Source organism: Phocoena phocoena, chromosome 8, assembly GCF_963924675.1.
Source record: "Phocoena phocoena chromosome 8, mPhoPho1.1, whole genome shotgun sequence".
Classification (NCBI taxonomy): Eukaryota; Metazoa; Chordata; class Mammalia; order Artiodactyla; family Phocoenidae; genus Phocoena; species Phocoena phocoena.
In genome coordinates, this window is record NC_089226.1 from 25090053 (window position 1) to 25106233 (window position 16181).

The 16181-nt window shown below is 39.7% G+C and overlaps 1 protein-coding gene across 1 annotated transcript in view; it reads left to right on the plus strand.

Moving 5' to 3' along the window:
- SLC35F2 (solute carrier family 35 member F2) overlaps positions 1-16181 on the plus strand; it is a 47867-nt gene that overhangs the window by 20113 nt on the left and 11573 nt on the right. The window contains exons 2-3 of the mRNA XM_065882643.1: positions 8656-8831; positions 11004-11131. Coding sequence (XP_065738715.1) covers positions 8656-8831; positions 11004-11131 — 304 coding nt within the window. The remainder of the gene's footprint in view (positions 1-8655; positions 8832-11003; positions 11132-16181) is intronic.

Sequence of the window (16181 nt, forward strand, 5' to 3'; positions counted from 1 at the left end):
AAATTCCCTGTGCTTATTAGCACATATTAGGCACCCAAGAAACTTTAGTAAGTACATGACTGAAGAGTTTACTGACTGATTAAATGAATAAAAGAAGTTATAGTTTCATTGGAAAGCATGTGCATGAGTGTTTTGAAATGGAAGGGATATTAAAATACATACTTTAGCTTTTCTGGAAGAAAGAAGGGGGGAAATAAAATGCCTTAAAGTCTTTTCTTCTTTTATTCCTTAAATTCATACAATATATCCAGATAGTGATGTGGTCAGAAGTGATGTTATTTAGTTTATCTTCTACGTGTTTTCCCACCCCTACCCCTGATGATCCATGACTTGTTTGCCCTGCTTTCTGGTGTCCCGGCTCCCACAGCATGAAGCTGCCTTGGAAAATATGTCTTGGAGTTGGATCATATCCTGCCATTGAAGTTCACTTCAGTGGAGGTTCCGTTTGAAAAACAGTGGCAGGATATGTCCCATGGTTAGATGCATGTTGCTTCTGTCAGCTTCCCTTAGAGAGTAACAGGTTTTATTAAAGTGTAGAGAGTCCCTTTGTTTAATTCAGAATTCATATGCATTAGGACCTTGTGAAATCCAAATGCTTAAATAGGAAGCCATAAGTAACAAAAATTGTTTTGAGGCCTATGGTATCTCTACGAGTCTGAGTTGTTTTCTCTTCTTTCGCCCTTGTTCAGCCTCTACCCCCTTCAGTTTCTCTTTCTGTCTTTCTCACTTGCTCTCATTCTTGCTCTCTTCCTCTTCCATTATAGATGAGGTCATGATTTGGAGCCAAGAGAAGTGCATTCCTGTAACTTTAAATCTCCATACTCAATTTATGACTTTTATTTTAGAAGATGGTTATACTTTATAGTTGGAGGACAGCTTGCTTAATTGTGCTATTTTTTAATGTAAATGTGAGCTTATTAGAGGAATTTTGTCAATTTGTTAACAGGGCTTAGTGCTTCCACATTTCTTATTCTCACATATTCCACATTTATTATTGCTTGTGAGCCCATTATGGTCTGCAAAGAATGTTCTGAATTTGATAAAGTTATCAGCCCCTTGATTAGCTTTTTAGTGTCCTGTACTTTGGACATCCAATGCCCTCCTGACATACGGAGAAACAGTGTTAATACTGGTAGCAGGGAAATTAGGCTAGACCCTTTGTTTCCTGACTGCAAGGTGAGGTGCAGGGATCCTTTGAAGAAGGTGTTTCCTAATATAAGCTCTGTTATAAAATCGTGGAGAAGTGAAGGAGGGTAAAGAGATGAATGTGGGGAAAGGTGAGTGAGGACAAAGAGGTACAGGAGGTAAGAAGATATCAGCCGTGAGAGATGACCTCACTTACTATCCTAAGACCGTGTTCTATAGCGGGCACAGCAGATGTTCAGTGGTCAGACAATTTGTGCACAGACTCTGCTCCTGAGATGATCTTAGGGAAGACACACCCCTCTTCTGGGCCACAGTTTCCTCAACTTAAAAAAGTGGGCATTAGCAACAAAATCTAGCAATTCTGAGACTTTGTTCCATGGAAGAGAGGAGAAGTTTAAAGAAATGAGGTCATTAAACAATGAAATACCAGAAAATTGGAACCATTTCCTTGGCCAGGTACCCTTCCCCACATGATTCCAGAGGGAAGTATGTGGTTGGGGACAATGACACAAAATGAATGCACTTTTTCACTCTTTGGCTTTGGCCTATACTTCTGTAGGTTCCCAGTACACTATACAGGACCCAGTGGTGAATTTCTTATGCCTAGGATAGGGCAGCATAACATGCAGAATTGATGCAAACTATGCCTCCTTCAGGAAGAAATGAGCATAAGAGAAAGAGGTAGCAACCCACAGATCCAGTTTGCCTCATCAGCCTGTGACAGGTAGAACATCCCTAGAAAGAACACTGCTCTGGGGCTTCTCTGGTGGTGCATTGGATAAGAATCCGCCTGCCAGTGCAGGGGACACAGGCTGGAGCCCTGGTTGGGGAAGATCCCACATGCCGTGGGGCAACTAAGCCCGTGCGCCACAACTACTGAGCCTGTGCTCTAGAGCCTGCAAGCCACAAGTACTGAAGCCTGCACGCCTAGAGTCCATGCTCCACAACAAGAGAAGCCATTGCAATAAGAAGCTCACGCACTGCAATGAAGACCCAATGCAGCCAAAAATAAATAAATATATAAATAAAATTTTAAAAAAAGAATACTACTCTGTGGGAGCAAGTCCTTAACCTCTTGCTCACCTGGGTGAAAATTTCCTTCAGTAGCCTAATAAAATGTCTTTGGGTCTGGCCATTTCCTGATATAATTTCTGCCTGTTGAAGGGTGAAGTTGCTTCCTTCCTTTTGAAAGTAACACAGTAAACTGGAGTGATATAACCCTTTGAAGAGCATTTTAGCAAAACAAGTAAAGTTGAAGACATGCCCTAAAACCAATGATTCTACTCTTAAATATATCTCCAGAGCAAATGATTTCTTTAAACTTCATGACACAAATAGAAACTTCATGACACAAATAGAAACTCATGACACAAATAGAAACTCATGACACAAATAGAAACTCATTATATTTGTAGAGTACTCTGAGTTCACTGCTTCCAGCAGATGTCTAGATGGTACCCATCAGGCCATCCTGAGTGTGGAGGAGATTATATGTTAGCACATAGTTTGGTAAAACCCAGAAAAAGTCTTAGATATGTATGTCAGGGGACATACATATGAATGTTTGTAGAGGCATTGTTTGTAAGTGCAAAGATAAATTGGAATACAACCTAATAATCAATAAGGGAATGGATAAATAAAGTGTGATATAATCACATAGTGAAGTACTATACAGTAGTGGAAAGGAATGAACTAGAACTAACATCAATATAGAGGACTCTCTTGAACAGTGTTTATCAAAAAAGCAAGTTGCGGGCTTCCCTGGTGGCACAGTGGTTGAGAGTCTGCCTGCCGATGCAGGGGACACGGGTTCATGCCCCGATCCGGGAAGATCCCACATGTTGTGGAGCCGCTGGGCCCGTGAGCCATGGCCGCTGAGCCTGCGCGTCCGGAGCCTGTGCTCCGCAACGGGAGAGGCCACAACAGTGAGAGGTCCGCGTATCACAAAAAAAAAAAAACAAAAAAAAACAAAAAACAAACAAACAAAAAAAAGCAAGTTGCAAAAGTATACATTTAGTATGATGCTGTTTATATAAAAATTTAAAACAGACAAAACAATTGTATACATTGCATAAGGATACTTCTGTAAATATGAAAATATATGGAAATGCATTGAATGTTAAATACCAAGTTCTAGAAAGTACTTATCTCAGGAGGGCTAAGAGATTGGGGAGAACACAAGGGGGATATGTTGATTTTGCCAATATTTGTGGAGAGAGAGTAGAGTAGGAAGAGCAGTTAGGAGGAATTTGCTGCAGTTCAAACTGTAGAGCGCTTCCTCCTTGAAATGCCACTTACTCTTGCTTCCAGAGTTTTTTCCTTGTTTTCTCCCTGCGTCTCTCTGGCCATGCCCCTTCATCCCCATCTCTAATTCCTCTTCCTCCTCTGCCCCTTAAATGTTGCTGTTTCCCAGATTGAGTTTTTAAAATAATTTTATATATTTATTTTAAAATTTATTGGCTGCATTGGGTCTTCGTTGCTGCACGTGGGCTTTCTCAAGTTGTGGTAAGCGGGGGCTACTCATCATTGCGGTGGGGCTTCTCATTGCGGTGACTTCTCTTGTGTGGAGCACGGGCTCTAGGCACATGGGCTTCAGTAGTTGTGGCACACGGGCTCAGTAGTTGCTCCACAGCATGTGGGGTCTTCCTGGACCAGGACTTGAACCAGTGTCCCCTGCATTGGCAGGAGGATTCTTAACCACTGAGCCACCAGGGAAGTCCCCCAGGAAGTTTCTTTTTTACCCTCTTTTCTTTTCAATTTTTAGGTATATGTTTTAGTGACCACATTTATATCCCAACTTTTATGATCATGATTCCCAAATTTATTTCTCCAATCCAGTCCTTTTTCCCAGCTCCAAACTGTCTACTGGACATTTCTTCTTGACTGTCTCATGATTAAACAAAATCCAGCATGTCCAAAATGGAGTTAATCTCTTTTCCAAATGTGCCTTTTCCTTTTGTCTTTGGGATCTTGATTAATTACATTGTTATCTACACAGGTGTCTGATCCAGAAAACTGTGTATTATATTAGGTAGATCTGTCTCTGTCAATTTTCCTCTAATTGGCTTCCATGGCAGGAATTAAGGGTTAGGTTTTGGTGTTCTGTGTTATGATATAATGTGCTATGACATATTTAGGGACCCAGGAATGCTCAATTCCTACCTTGCTAATCTCTTTACTCTCTCCTATTCAAAAGATTTCAATGAGCTTACCACCAGCAAAATAAGATACCAACTTTAGAACCTATTTTAGATCTCTTCTTGATCTCGATTCTGTTGACTTTTCCATCATCTGCGGCTCTTTTTTTTTTTTTTTTTTTTAAATTAATTAATTTATTTATTTATGGCTGTGTTGGGTCTTTGTTTCTGTGCGAGGGCTTTCTCTAGTTGTGGCAAGCAGGGGCCACTCTTCATCGCGGTGCGCGGACCTCTCACTATCGCAGCCTCTCTTGTTGCGGAGCACAGGCTCCAGACACGCAGGCTCAGTAATTGTGGCTCACGGGCCCAGTTGCTCCGCGGCATGTGGGATCTTCCCAGACCAGGGCTCGAACCCGCATCCCCTGCATTGGCAGGCAGATTCCCAACCACTGCGCCACCAGGGAAGCCCCATCATCTGCAGCTCTTGTTTTTCTCTTACACTCTGGGTTATAGCTACACCAACCCACTTGAAATCCCTGAATGTGCCATATTGTTTTAGAACTCTGTGCCTTTGTACCTTCTATTCCTTGTGCTTGAGATACCTTTCCTTACTGTGCCTGTCTAGTGAACTCCTGAGGCTCTCTTAAGTAGCCCATTTTTATACTTGTCTGTCTGTGCCCTAATTACTAGTTTATATGCCTACTTATCCCCAATGGTCTCTGAGCCTCTGAGGCACAGAGAGTGCCTATCCAGTTTTGTAAGTTCATGGCCTGGCACATGGTAGATGCTCTATAAGTATATATTTAGGGTTGACTTACCCAGCAAATTTCCCCTTTTTCTTTTTGCCTGTGTTAGGATTGTTTGAGATTAGTTGCAAATTACTGAAGCAAATATTCCAAAGAAAAAATACATTGTAAACTCTTAGAACAGATATTCTCTGTCTTCTGCAATTTGGGTATTTTCTATTTTGCTTAGAGCAACTCTGGAAGGAAGTATTTATGTAGAGAACATTTAAATAAAAGTTGCAGTATTCTCAATCCTGGTCCCTGAACCTTCCAGGAACTATATGTCTTCATCATCTCTTTTAATTTCTTTTAAGTTTCTTTCAAGTTTTCACCCATATTGCCTTCTGCTCATCTCCCAAACTTGTTTAAGTTTCCCTGCTTCTTTAACAAGATAATAATTAAACAAACAAACAAACAAGCAAAAACCCTGTCCTCAACACTGCTGCTAATAAGCAGAATACTTCAAACTCTCCCCATCGCTATTCTCCTTTTCATCATTAAAAAGAAAAAAAGAGCTATTTATGTTTGGTGCATTAATTTGCTCATATTCTACTCACTCAGCCCACTAGAATCTGACTTTAGTCATTACCACTAACAAAATGCTTTCCTTCCAAGCCATCTAGCAGCATCCAGCTTGCCAGTCCAACTGTGTCTCTTTAGCCATGATGACATCTTTTCTCTCTGCAGTTTTTGACACTGTAGTATTGATGATCTCATCCTTCTTGAAATGTTTTTCTACTCTTAGTTTCTGTATCATGGCACTCATAATTTCTTGTCTTTCTCTGACTATTGAACTTCATTGGATTAGTGGGGAAGTGTCTTATATTTGAGGTAACCATATATTTGGGCATATGTGGTAATTTCTTTATCCATTTACATTCACTTGACAAATATTTATTTATTAAGTGACAACAAAGTGCCAGCACTGGATATGTAGTGGAGAGTAAAACAGATATGGTCTTTCTGAAGTCCAGAGTTTCAACCTTGTATTTGTTATCTGTTGCTACTGTGTAACAAATTACCTCAAATTTAGTGGCTTAAAACAATACACATCTGTCATCATAGTTTTTATGGATTAGGCATCTGGGCATGGCTTAGCTCTGCCCTCTGCTTCAGGGTCTCTCATAAGGCTGCAGTCATGGTGTTGGCCAGGGCTAGAGTCTCATCTGAAGTCATGACTGGGGAGGGAATCTGCTTCCAACCTCATGTTGATTTTGGCAAGATTTATTTCCTTGGAGACTGTTGGACTCAGGGTCTCAGTTCCTTGCTGGTTGTTGACCAGAGGCCACCCTTAGTTCCTTTCCATGTGGGCCTGTCTATATATAGCAGCTTGTTTGATCAGAGCCAGCAAGGAAGAGAATCAATAGAGTTGGGTAGCAAGATGGAAGTTATAATCTCAGGTAGTGTATCCATGGAAATGGTATCCTGGTTTTTTTTTTTTTAATTGAAGTATAGTTGATGTACAATATTATATAAGTTACAGGTGTACAATATAGTGATTCACAATTTTTAAAGGTTATACTCTATTTATAGTTATTATAAAGTATTGGCTATATTCCCTGTGTTGTATAGTATGGTATCCCATTAATTTTCTTGTATTCTAATGGTTAGAATCAAGTAAAAGATCCAACCCATGTTAAAGTGGAAGAGATTACACAGAGTAAAACTACCCAGAAACAGAGATTCACTGGTGGCCATCTTAGAGTCTGCCTGTCACAAACCTCTTAATGTTTTTCTCTCAGACCTTCCAGCCACCTCAATTTCTACTGTTCTCAAATTAAGCTCAGTACTCTCCCCTTGCCCAAACCTGCTTCTCATCCTGTATTCTGTGTCTTGGTCAGCTGCGGGCAGCTGCCTTATATCTATCCAGTCATCTAGTCCAGAAACCCAGAGATCATTTTCAATACCTCCTCCTGAGATTTAATGGATCACTAGACTCTGTGAGTCTTTCACATCATTCTCTACTTAACATTCACATTTATGTGGCTTTAGTTCAGTCATGGATCATTATATTAACCTTCTAACCTTCAGTAGTCCTTCTCATAGTAACCACAGTTACTTTTTTTTTTTTGCGGTACACGGGCTTCTCACTTTTGTGGCCTCTCCCGTTGTGGAGCACAGGCTCTGGATGTGCAGGCTCAGCGGCCATGGCTCACGGGCCCAGCCGCTCCGCGGCATGTGGGATCCTCCCGGACCAGGGCATGAACCCATGTCCCCTGCATCGGCAGGCAGACTCCCAACCACTGTGCCACCAGGGAAGCCCCAGAGTTACCTTTTTACAGTCTGGCCTCTACTTACTTTTCCAGGCTTCTTGCCCTCCACTCTTTGCTGTTGACCTTATGCCTTAGGCATAGGCCACTCGATATTTCCTGAACCCACCATTGCATGTTTGTGCCTCTACATTTGGTCCTGCAGTTACTTCTTCCTGGGTTCCCTTCTCCCTACTTCTTCCTCTAGAAATCTCTTATATACATACTTCCAAACCTAACTGAAAAATCACCTCTTCCATAAAACTTTTCTCAGTTTTCTCCCTGCCTGCTAACTCCCTCACTCAGAATTAACCAATAGTACCTGTGTGCTCTCTCAGCCCCTTAATCACACCACTGTTACAAGACTGTTGTTGTGTAGTTTGCTTTCTGCAGTTTCGTAGTTGGCTGTTAAGGTACTTCTCTTTTAAAATGCCAAAGGGTAGGGTCTAGATCTTATTCTTCTCTGGATCCAAAGTGCCAGCCTGTGGAACAGTGATTCACAATCTTGGCTGCATTTGGAATTACTTGGGGACCTTTGAACTCCACCGAGGTCTGGACCCACCCCCCGAGGCGACGATATGATTGGTCTCAGGTGCAGCCCGGGATATTAGCATTTTTAAAAGCTCCATGATTCTAACATGTAGGTAACATTGAAAGCCTCTGCTTCTAGTTGAAGGAACCAAGTCTCTGGGAGAATGAGAGGATGAGAAAATGTTAAACAATGAATAGGAAGACTTTAAAACTAGAGTTAAAGTTGAGCTTTAAAAATCATATACACAGGGCTTCCCTGGTGGCGCAGTGGTTGAGAGTTCGCCTGCCGATGCAGGGGACACGGGTTCGTGCCCCGGTCCGGGAAGATCCCACATGCCGCGGAGCGGCTAGGCCCGTGAGCCATGGCCGCTGAGCCTGCGCGTCCGGAGCCTGTGCTTCGCAACGGGAGAGGCCACAACAGTGAGAGGCCCGCGTACTGCAAAAAAAAAAAAAAAAAAATCATACACACATAATTCAAATAAAATATGACATAGCTAAGTAATCAAAATGATCTCTAAATAGATCATCAGTGAACTGGGGGAATATGTATTTTTGTGGTAATGAGGGGAAAATTAGAAATGTAAAAGAGAATAAAACTGTAGTCTCTCAAAATCCAATGCTTTAATTTTTGTGCATATGAAGTAAGCGATAAAATGAAATAAAGAACCACCTGGAATTATTAGCATTTTCCTTTTGGTTTAGCCCTGAAGTGTGTGTGTGTGTGTGTGTGTGTGTGTGTGTGTGTGTGTGTGTGTGAAAGATATAACTTACTCGCCAGTTCCTCTGATTTCCTCCTTTATTTTCTAGGAATATTTTGAAAATAATTGCCCTGGGTCAGATGTTGTCCTTGTGTATATGTGGGACAGCCATCACCAGCCAGTATTTGGCAGAAAGATACAAAGTGAATACCCCCATGCTTCAGAGCTTTATCAACTATTGCTTGCTGTTTCTAATTTATACAGTGATCCTGGCATTTCAATCAGGTATGTCAAATGTTGGAATTACCTTTTCAACAAATTATCTTCATAAAAATTTTTGGCTCTTGACGTTCAAAAAATAAAATATGGGGCAAAATCAAGAACAGGAAACTACTGCTGTTTTTATTAAAGTTATTAGAAAAGTATGACACCTTTGAATTCTATGAAATTGGTGATTAGAGATTTGTGTATAATTCTCTGAAATTGTTGATTAAAATAAGTAGCACCAAACTGTAACGTAGGAGTTGTCTAAAAAAAAAAAAAAGTGTAGGGCTTCCCTGGTGGCGCAGTGGTTGAGAGTCCGCCTGGCGATGCAGGGGACACGGGTTCGTGCCCCGGTCCGGGAAGATCCCACATAACGCGGAGCGGCTGGGCCCGTGAGCCATGGCCGCTGAGCCTGCGTGTCCGGAGCCTGTGCTCCGCAATGGGAGAGGCCACAACAGTGAGAGGTCTGTGTACTGCAAAAAAAAAAAAAAAAAAAGTGTAAATGCCATTACAAATTAGGTCTTCTATTTTTCCCCCCATGGTTGATAAATTTAAAAGACAGTATTAGAAACACTTAAAAAGTCAAGAAACTCACTGTCCAAAATATGTATTTCCAGCTAAGTGGAGAATGCTAAATGGACCACCAATTGCATGTATTGATAGATCAAGTCTATGTTGTGAGAGAAACAAAACAAGGAATTGGCAAGGAATTAACATCTTATCACTGGCTGGTTAAGTTGTTTTAGAATCATTGTAGAATTATCATTTCTAGCTAACTATTTATAAATGGGAAAAACTAGGCTAACATTATTGCGCCAGGTATCATTTTAATTGCTTAACTCATTGAAGCCTCCTAACAAATCAAGTGAGTATTATTATTATCTCCACTTTATAGATGAGTAATCTGAGGCATGTAGTACTTAGATAACTTGCTGTAAATCATGCAGGTGGAGGCAGATTTCAACCTAGGCAGCCTGCCCCAGAGCCCATGCACTCACCACCATGCTGTATTAGGGGCTTCTTGTCATGATAAGAGCCATCCTTCCCACAGAAGAAGAACATGGTATTATAAAATAAATTAAATAAGATTGAATTCAAGAGTGTAAAGACAATGGGTAACCCAGACTGATAGGTAGGGTGCAATATTCCCATTTTCATCACATTTAAGGCAAATAATAAAATCACCAGTGTGCTATTTGCTAATCGTCTTTTAATATGAACCTTAATACATCAGTGGTATTTCTATGTGTCAGGATAAATAACTTATTTTGAAAGAAAGTGGAAACCAGTTGTGGGAAGGGGTAAAGAGACATCTTAAGGGGAAAGCTTCAAATTTGGCGAGAACTTTAGGAGTTAGAAATAGAACTGGTACATGGTTAATAGCCCCAGACTTTTCTCCTCTATGTAAGCATTGGCCTTTAGGAAGTCAGTGTGATTCATAAGTATATCAGTGTAGTCCTCCTAAGGGATGGTTATTAGGTGCCTTCCATGCCATCTCATCTTGGGGAAGATAAACTGTGTTTTCAGGATGTTCCTGCTGATTGGGATTTCATGATAATTATTTGGCTACGATTCTCACTACCTTTATTTCCTTGCAGGTTATCTTACCCATAAAGCCTTCTTGTATATGTGCCAACTCTATATCTCCTTGTGATGCTAGATTCTACAAAGAAATGAATCACAGTTAACTTGAATAAATAGAATTTAGGGGATAAAAGGTGTTTCTTCAGTGGGGCCACTAAATCTTTTTTCCATACTTACTACTGGCTTAATTTTCTCTTGAAAGCACATCTTTTCCAAAAGAATGACCACATTCAGAGTTTTTTTTGAAGACGCTCATGAACAGAGGTTAAATAACCAATGAATTCATAAGAAAACATTTCATTTCCTAGGGATCTGGATGTTATATTTCTGTTGCAGTAGGAAAGGGAATTTAACCACTTTTTTCTTACTTCCTTTCTCTTTGGTGTTTTCATTGAACACTTGGTCTATGATGACACCTTAGCTTGGGCCTCATACTAGAAAAAAATCTGACTGCTGAGCTGTTGCAGGAGTTTGGGTTATGAGTAATGGAAATTAGGAGGGTCCACATTCAAAATACATAGTAAACCCTTGCTTTGACTCTTTATCTCTAAATTAACATGCAAGGAATCATTTTAAGTACATGTACTAATCTAGATTTCTTTCAACCAGGTAGTGATAACCTTTTAAACATCTTGAAAAAGAAATGGTGGAAGTACATCCTGCTTGGACTAGCAGATGTAGAAGCTAATTACCTGATTGTCAGAGCATACCAGTACACAACTCTAACCAGTGTCCAGGTAAGGAGTCCTCTTACCAGTTTGGGTTTTATAGCTTTAAGAGAAGAATCTGAGCTCATATGTGCTCACCTAATTTTATTAAGAACCTGTTCACTTGAAGAAAACCTAAACACAGGTGGATGCTATCTGTTTTCCAGTGGAGCATATATGCTAATAAGTAAGGCTTCCTGGAATTACTGAAAATGTGTACAAGTTAATCAGTTCTCAAACTGCTAATGCTATAGCAGAATAGAACAGTTGCTATGAAAATAAACATAAATATTTAGTTGGCAATGAATGCTGTGATGTTGGCAAGAGTTCTGTTTTATGTGTTGCTTAAACATGGCATATAAAGTGGATATACCATTGTGCTACAGAAAAGTTGGAGGTTTGCAAGTAAAGTGGATATTCAAGACAAAGGAACAATTAAAAGGAACCTATTAGACACCTTGGTTAGAGATGGTAGCCAAAAGTAAAACTTATATCTCTATTCTTTTTCTAGGTTTATTCTCACTGGATTGAAAGTAAAATGTTTCTACATAGCAGTACTTTTCAACCTGGTGGAGTTGAGGAAGATTGTTTAAGTTGTCTTAATGTTAGGGTGTTTACTGGTGGCCTAGTGGTTAGGATTATGGGCTTTCGCTGCTGTAGCCTGGTTCCATCCCTGGTTGAGGAACCGAGATCCCACAAGCCGTGTCATGCAGCCAAAAAAAAAGAAAAGAGTTGTCTTAATGTTGGCAAACTGTGTGATGTATCATAACACTGACTCCCCATTGCTAACAACAAAATATCTTATAAATGAGATGAAAGTAAGATAGATTCCAATACCAGGTTTTTGCGGTACGCGGGCCTCTCATTGCTGTGGCCTCTCCCCCTGTGGAGCACAGGCTCCGGACGCGCAGGCTCAGCGGCCATGGCTCACGGGTCCAGCCGCTCTGCGGCATGTGGGATCTTCCCGGACCGGGGCATGAACCCATGTCCCCTGCATCGGCAGGCGAACTCTCCACCACTGCGCCACCAGGGAAGCTCCTGAATTTAAGACTTTTGATGCATCACTTTTTTTTTGTTTTGGCTGCACAGCATGACTTGCGGTATCTTAGTTCCCCGACCAGGGAGAGATTGAACCTGCACCCTCAGCAGTGTAAGCACGGAGTCTTAACCACTGGACTACCAAGGAATTCCTGATACATCACTTTTTTATATAAAACAGATATGGTCTTATCTTCAAATTTTAGGAACATGGAAAAATTTAGCTGTCCAGTTTTCCCAGCAGCACTTACTGAAGAGGCTGTCTTTTCTCCATTGTATATTCTTGCCTCCTTTATCAAAGATAAGGTGACCATATGTGCGTTGGTTAATCTCTGGGCTTTCTATCCTGTTCCATTGATCTATATTTCTGGTTTTGTGCCAGTACCATACTGTCTTGGTTACTGTAGCTTTGTAGTATAGTCTGAAGTCCAGGAGCCTGATTCCTCCAGATCCGTTTTTCGTTCTCAAGATTGCTTTGGCTATTTCGGGTCTTCTGTATTTCCATACAAATTGTGAAATTTTTTGTTCTAGTTCTATGAAAAATGCCAATGGTAGTTTGATAGGGATTGCATTGAATCTGTAGATTGCTTTGGGTAGTAGAGTCATTTTCACAATGTTGATTCTTCCCATCCAAGAAAATGGTATATCTCTCCATCTATTTGTATCATCTTTAATTTCTTTCATCAATGTCTTATAATTTTCTGCGTACAGCTCTTTTGTCTCCTTAGGTAGGTTTATTCCTAGATATTTTATTCTTTTTGTTGCAATGGTAAATGGGAGTGTTTTCTTAATTTCACTTTCAGATTTTTCATCATTAGTGTATAAGAATGCCAGAGATTTCTGTGCATTAATTTTGTATCCTGCTGCTTTACCAAATTCATTGACTAGCTCTAGTAGTTTTCAGGTAACATCTTTAGGATTCTCTGTGTATAGTATCCTGTCATCTGCAAACAGTGACAGCTTTACTTCTTCTTTTCCGATTTGGATTCCTTTTATTTCTTTTTCTTCTCTGATTGCTGTGGCTAAAACTTCCAAAACTATGTTGAATAAGAGTGGTGAGAGTGGGCAACCTTGTCTTGTTCCTGATCTTAGTGGAAATGCTTTCAGTTTTTCACCATTGAGGATGATGTTGGCTGTGGGCTTGTCATATATGGCCTTTATTATGTTGAGGAAAGTTCCCTCTATGCCTACTTTCTGCAGGGTTTTTATCATAAATGGGTGTTGAATTTTGTCGAAAGCTTTCTCTGCATCTATTGAGATGATATGGTTTTTCTCCTTCAATTTGTTAATATGGTGTATCACGTTGATTGATTTGCGTATATTGAAGAATCCTTGCATTCCTGGAATAAACCCCACTTGATCATGGTGTATGATCCTTTTAATGTGCTGTTGGATTCTGTTTGCTAGTATTTTGTTGAGGAGTTTTGCATCTATGTTCATCAGTGATATTGGCTTGTAGTTTTCTTTCTTTGTGACATCTTTGTCTGGTTTTGGTATCAGGGTGATGGTGGCCTCATAGAATGAGTTTGGGAGTGTTCCTCCCTCTGCTATATTTTGGAAGAGTTTGAGAAGGATAGGTGTTAGCTCTTCTCTAAATGTTTGATAGAATTTGCCTGTGAAGCCATCTGGTCCTGGGCTTTAGTTTGTTGGAAGATTTTTAATCACAGTTTCAATTTCAGTGCTTGTGATTGGTCTGTTCATATTTTCTATTTCTTCCTGGTTCAGTCTTGGCAGGTTGTGCATTTCTATGAATTTGTCCATTTCTTCCAGGTTGTCCATTTTATTGGCATAGAGTTGCTTGTAGTAATCTCTCATTACCCTTTGTATTTCTGCAGTGTCAGTTGTTACTTCTCCCTTTTCATTTCTAATTCTATTGATTTGAGTCTTCTCCCTTGTCTTCTTGATGAGTCTGGCTAGTGGTTTATCTATTTTGTTTATCTTCTCAAAGAACCAGCTTTTAGTTTTATTGATCTTTGCTATTGTTTCCTTCACTTCTTTTTCATTTATTTCTGATCTGATCTTTATTTCTTTCCTTCTTCTAACTTTGGGGATTTTTTGTTCTTCTTTCTCTAATTGCTTTAGGTGCAAGGTTAGGTTGTTTATTTGAGATGTTTCCTGTTTCTTAAGGTAGGATTGTATTGCTATAAACTTCCCTCTTAGAACTGCTTTGGCTGCATCCCATAGGTTTTGGGTCGTGTTTTCATTGTCATTTGTTTCTAGGTATTTTTCGATTTCTTCTTTGATTTCTTCAGTGATCACTTTGTTATTAAGTAATGTATTGTTTAGCATCCATGTGTTTGTATTTTTTACAGATCTTTTCCTGTAATTGATATCTAATCTCATAGTGTTGTGGTTGGAAAAGATACTTGATACGATTTCGATTTTCCTAAATTTACCAAGGCAAGATTTGTGACCCAAGATATGATCTATCCTGGAGAATGTTCCATGAGCACTTGAGAAAAAGGTGTATTCTGTTGTTTTTGGATGGAATGTCCTATAAATATTAATTAAGTCCACTTGTTTAATGTATCATCTATAGCTTGTGTTTCCGTATTTATTTTCATTTTTGATGATCTGTCCATTGGTGAAAGTGGGGTGTTAAAGTCCCCTACTATGATTCTGTTACTGTCGATTTCCCCTTTTATGGCTGCTAGTATTTGCCTTATGTATTGCGGTGCTCCTATGTTGGGTGCATAAATATTTACAATTGTTATATCTTCTTCTTGGATTGATCCCTTGATCATTATGTAGTGTCCTTCTTTGTCTCTTCTAATAGTCCCTATTTTAAAGTCTATTTTGTCTGATATGAGAATCGCTACTCCAGCTTTCTTTTGGTTTCCATTTGCATGGAATATCTTTTTCCATCCCCTCACTTTCAGTCTGTATGTGTCCCTAGGTCTGAAGTGGGTCTCTTGTAGACAGCATATATACGGGTCTTGTTTTTGTATCCATTCAGCCAGTCTGTGTCTTTTGGTGGGAGCATTTAATCCATTTACATTTAAGGTAATTACCAATATGTATGTTCCTATTCCCATTTTCTTAATTCTTTTGGGTTGGTTATTGTAGGTCTTTTCGTTCTCTTGTGTTTCTTGCCTATAGAAGTTCCTTTAGCAGTTGTTGTAAAGCTGGGTTGGTGGTGCTGAACTCTCTCAGCTTTTGCTTGTCTGTAAAGGTTTTAATTTCTCCATCAAATCTGAATGAGATCCTTGCTGGGTAGAGTAATCTTGGTTGTAGCTTTTTCTCCTTTATCACTTTAAATATGTCCTGCCACTCCCTTCTGACTCGCAGAGTTTCTGCTGAAATATCAGCTGTTAACCTTATGGGAATTCCCTTGTGTGTTATTTGTTGTTTTTCTCTTGCTGCTTTTAATATGTTTTCTTTGTATTTAATTTTTGATAGTTTGATTAATATGTGTCTTGGCGTGTTCTTCCTTGGATTTACCCTGTGTGGGACTCTCTGTGCTTCCTGGACTTGATTATTTCCTTTCCCATATTAGGGAAAATTTCAACTATAATCTCTTCAAATATTTTCTCAGTCCATTTCTTTTACTCTTCTTCTTCTGGGACCCCTATAATTCGAATGTTGGTTCATTTAATGTTGTCCCAGAGGTCTCTGAGACTGTCCGCAGTTCTTTTCATTCTTTTTTCTTTATTCTGCTCTGCAGTAGTTATTTCCACTATTTTATCTTCCAGTTCACTTATCCGTTCTGCCTCAGTTATTCTGCTATTGATACCTTCTAGAGTATTTTTAATTTCATTTATTGTGTTGTTCATCATTGCTTGTTTCCTCTTTAGTTCTTCTAGGCCCTTGTTAAATGTTTCTTGCATTTTCTCTAGTCTATTTCCAAGATTTTAGGATCATCTTTACTATCATTATTCTGAATTGTTTTTCAGGTGGACTGCCTATTTCCTCTTCATTTGTTAGGTCTGGTGGGTTTTTACCTTGCTCCTTCGTCTGCTGTGTGTTTTTCTGTATTTTCATTTTGCTTATCTTACTGTGTTTGGGGTCTCCTTTTTGCAGGCTGCAGGTTCGTAGTTCCCGT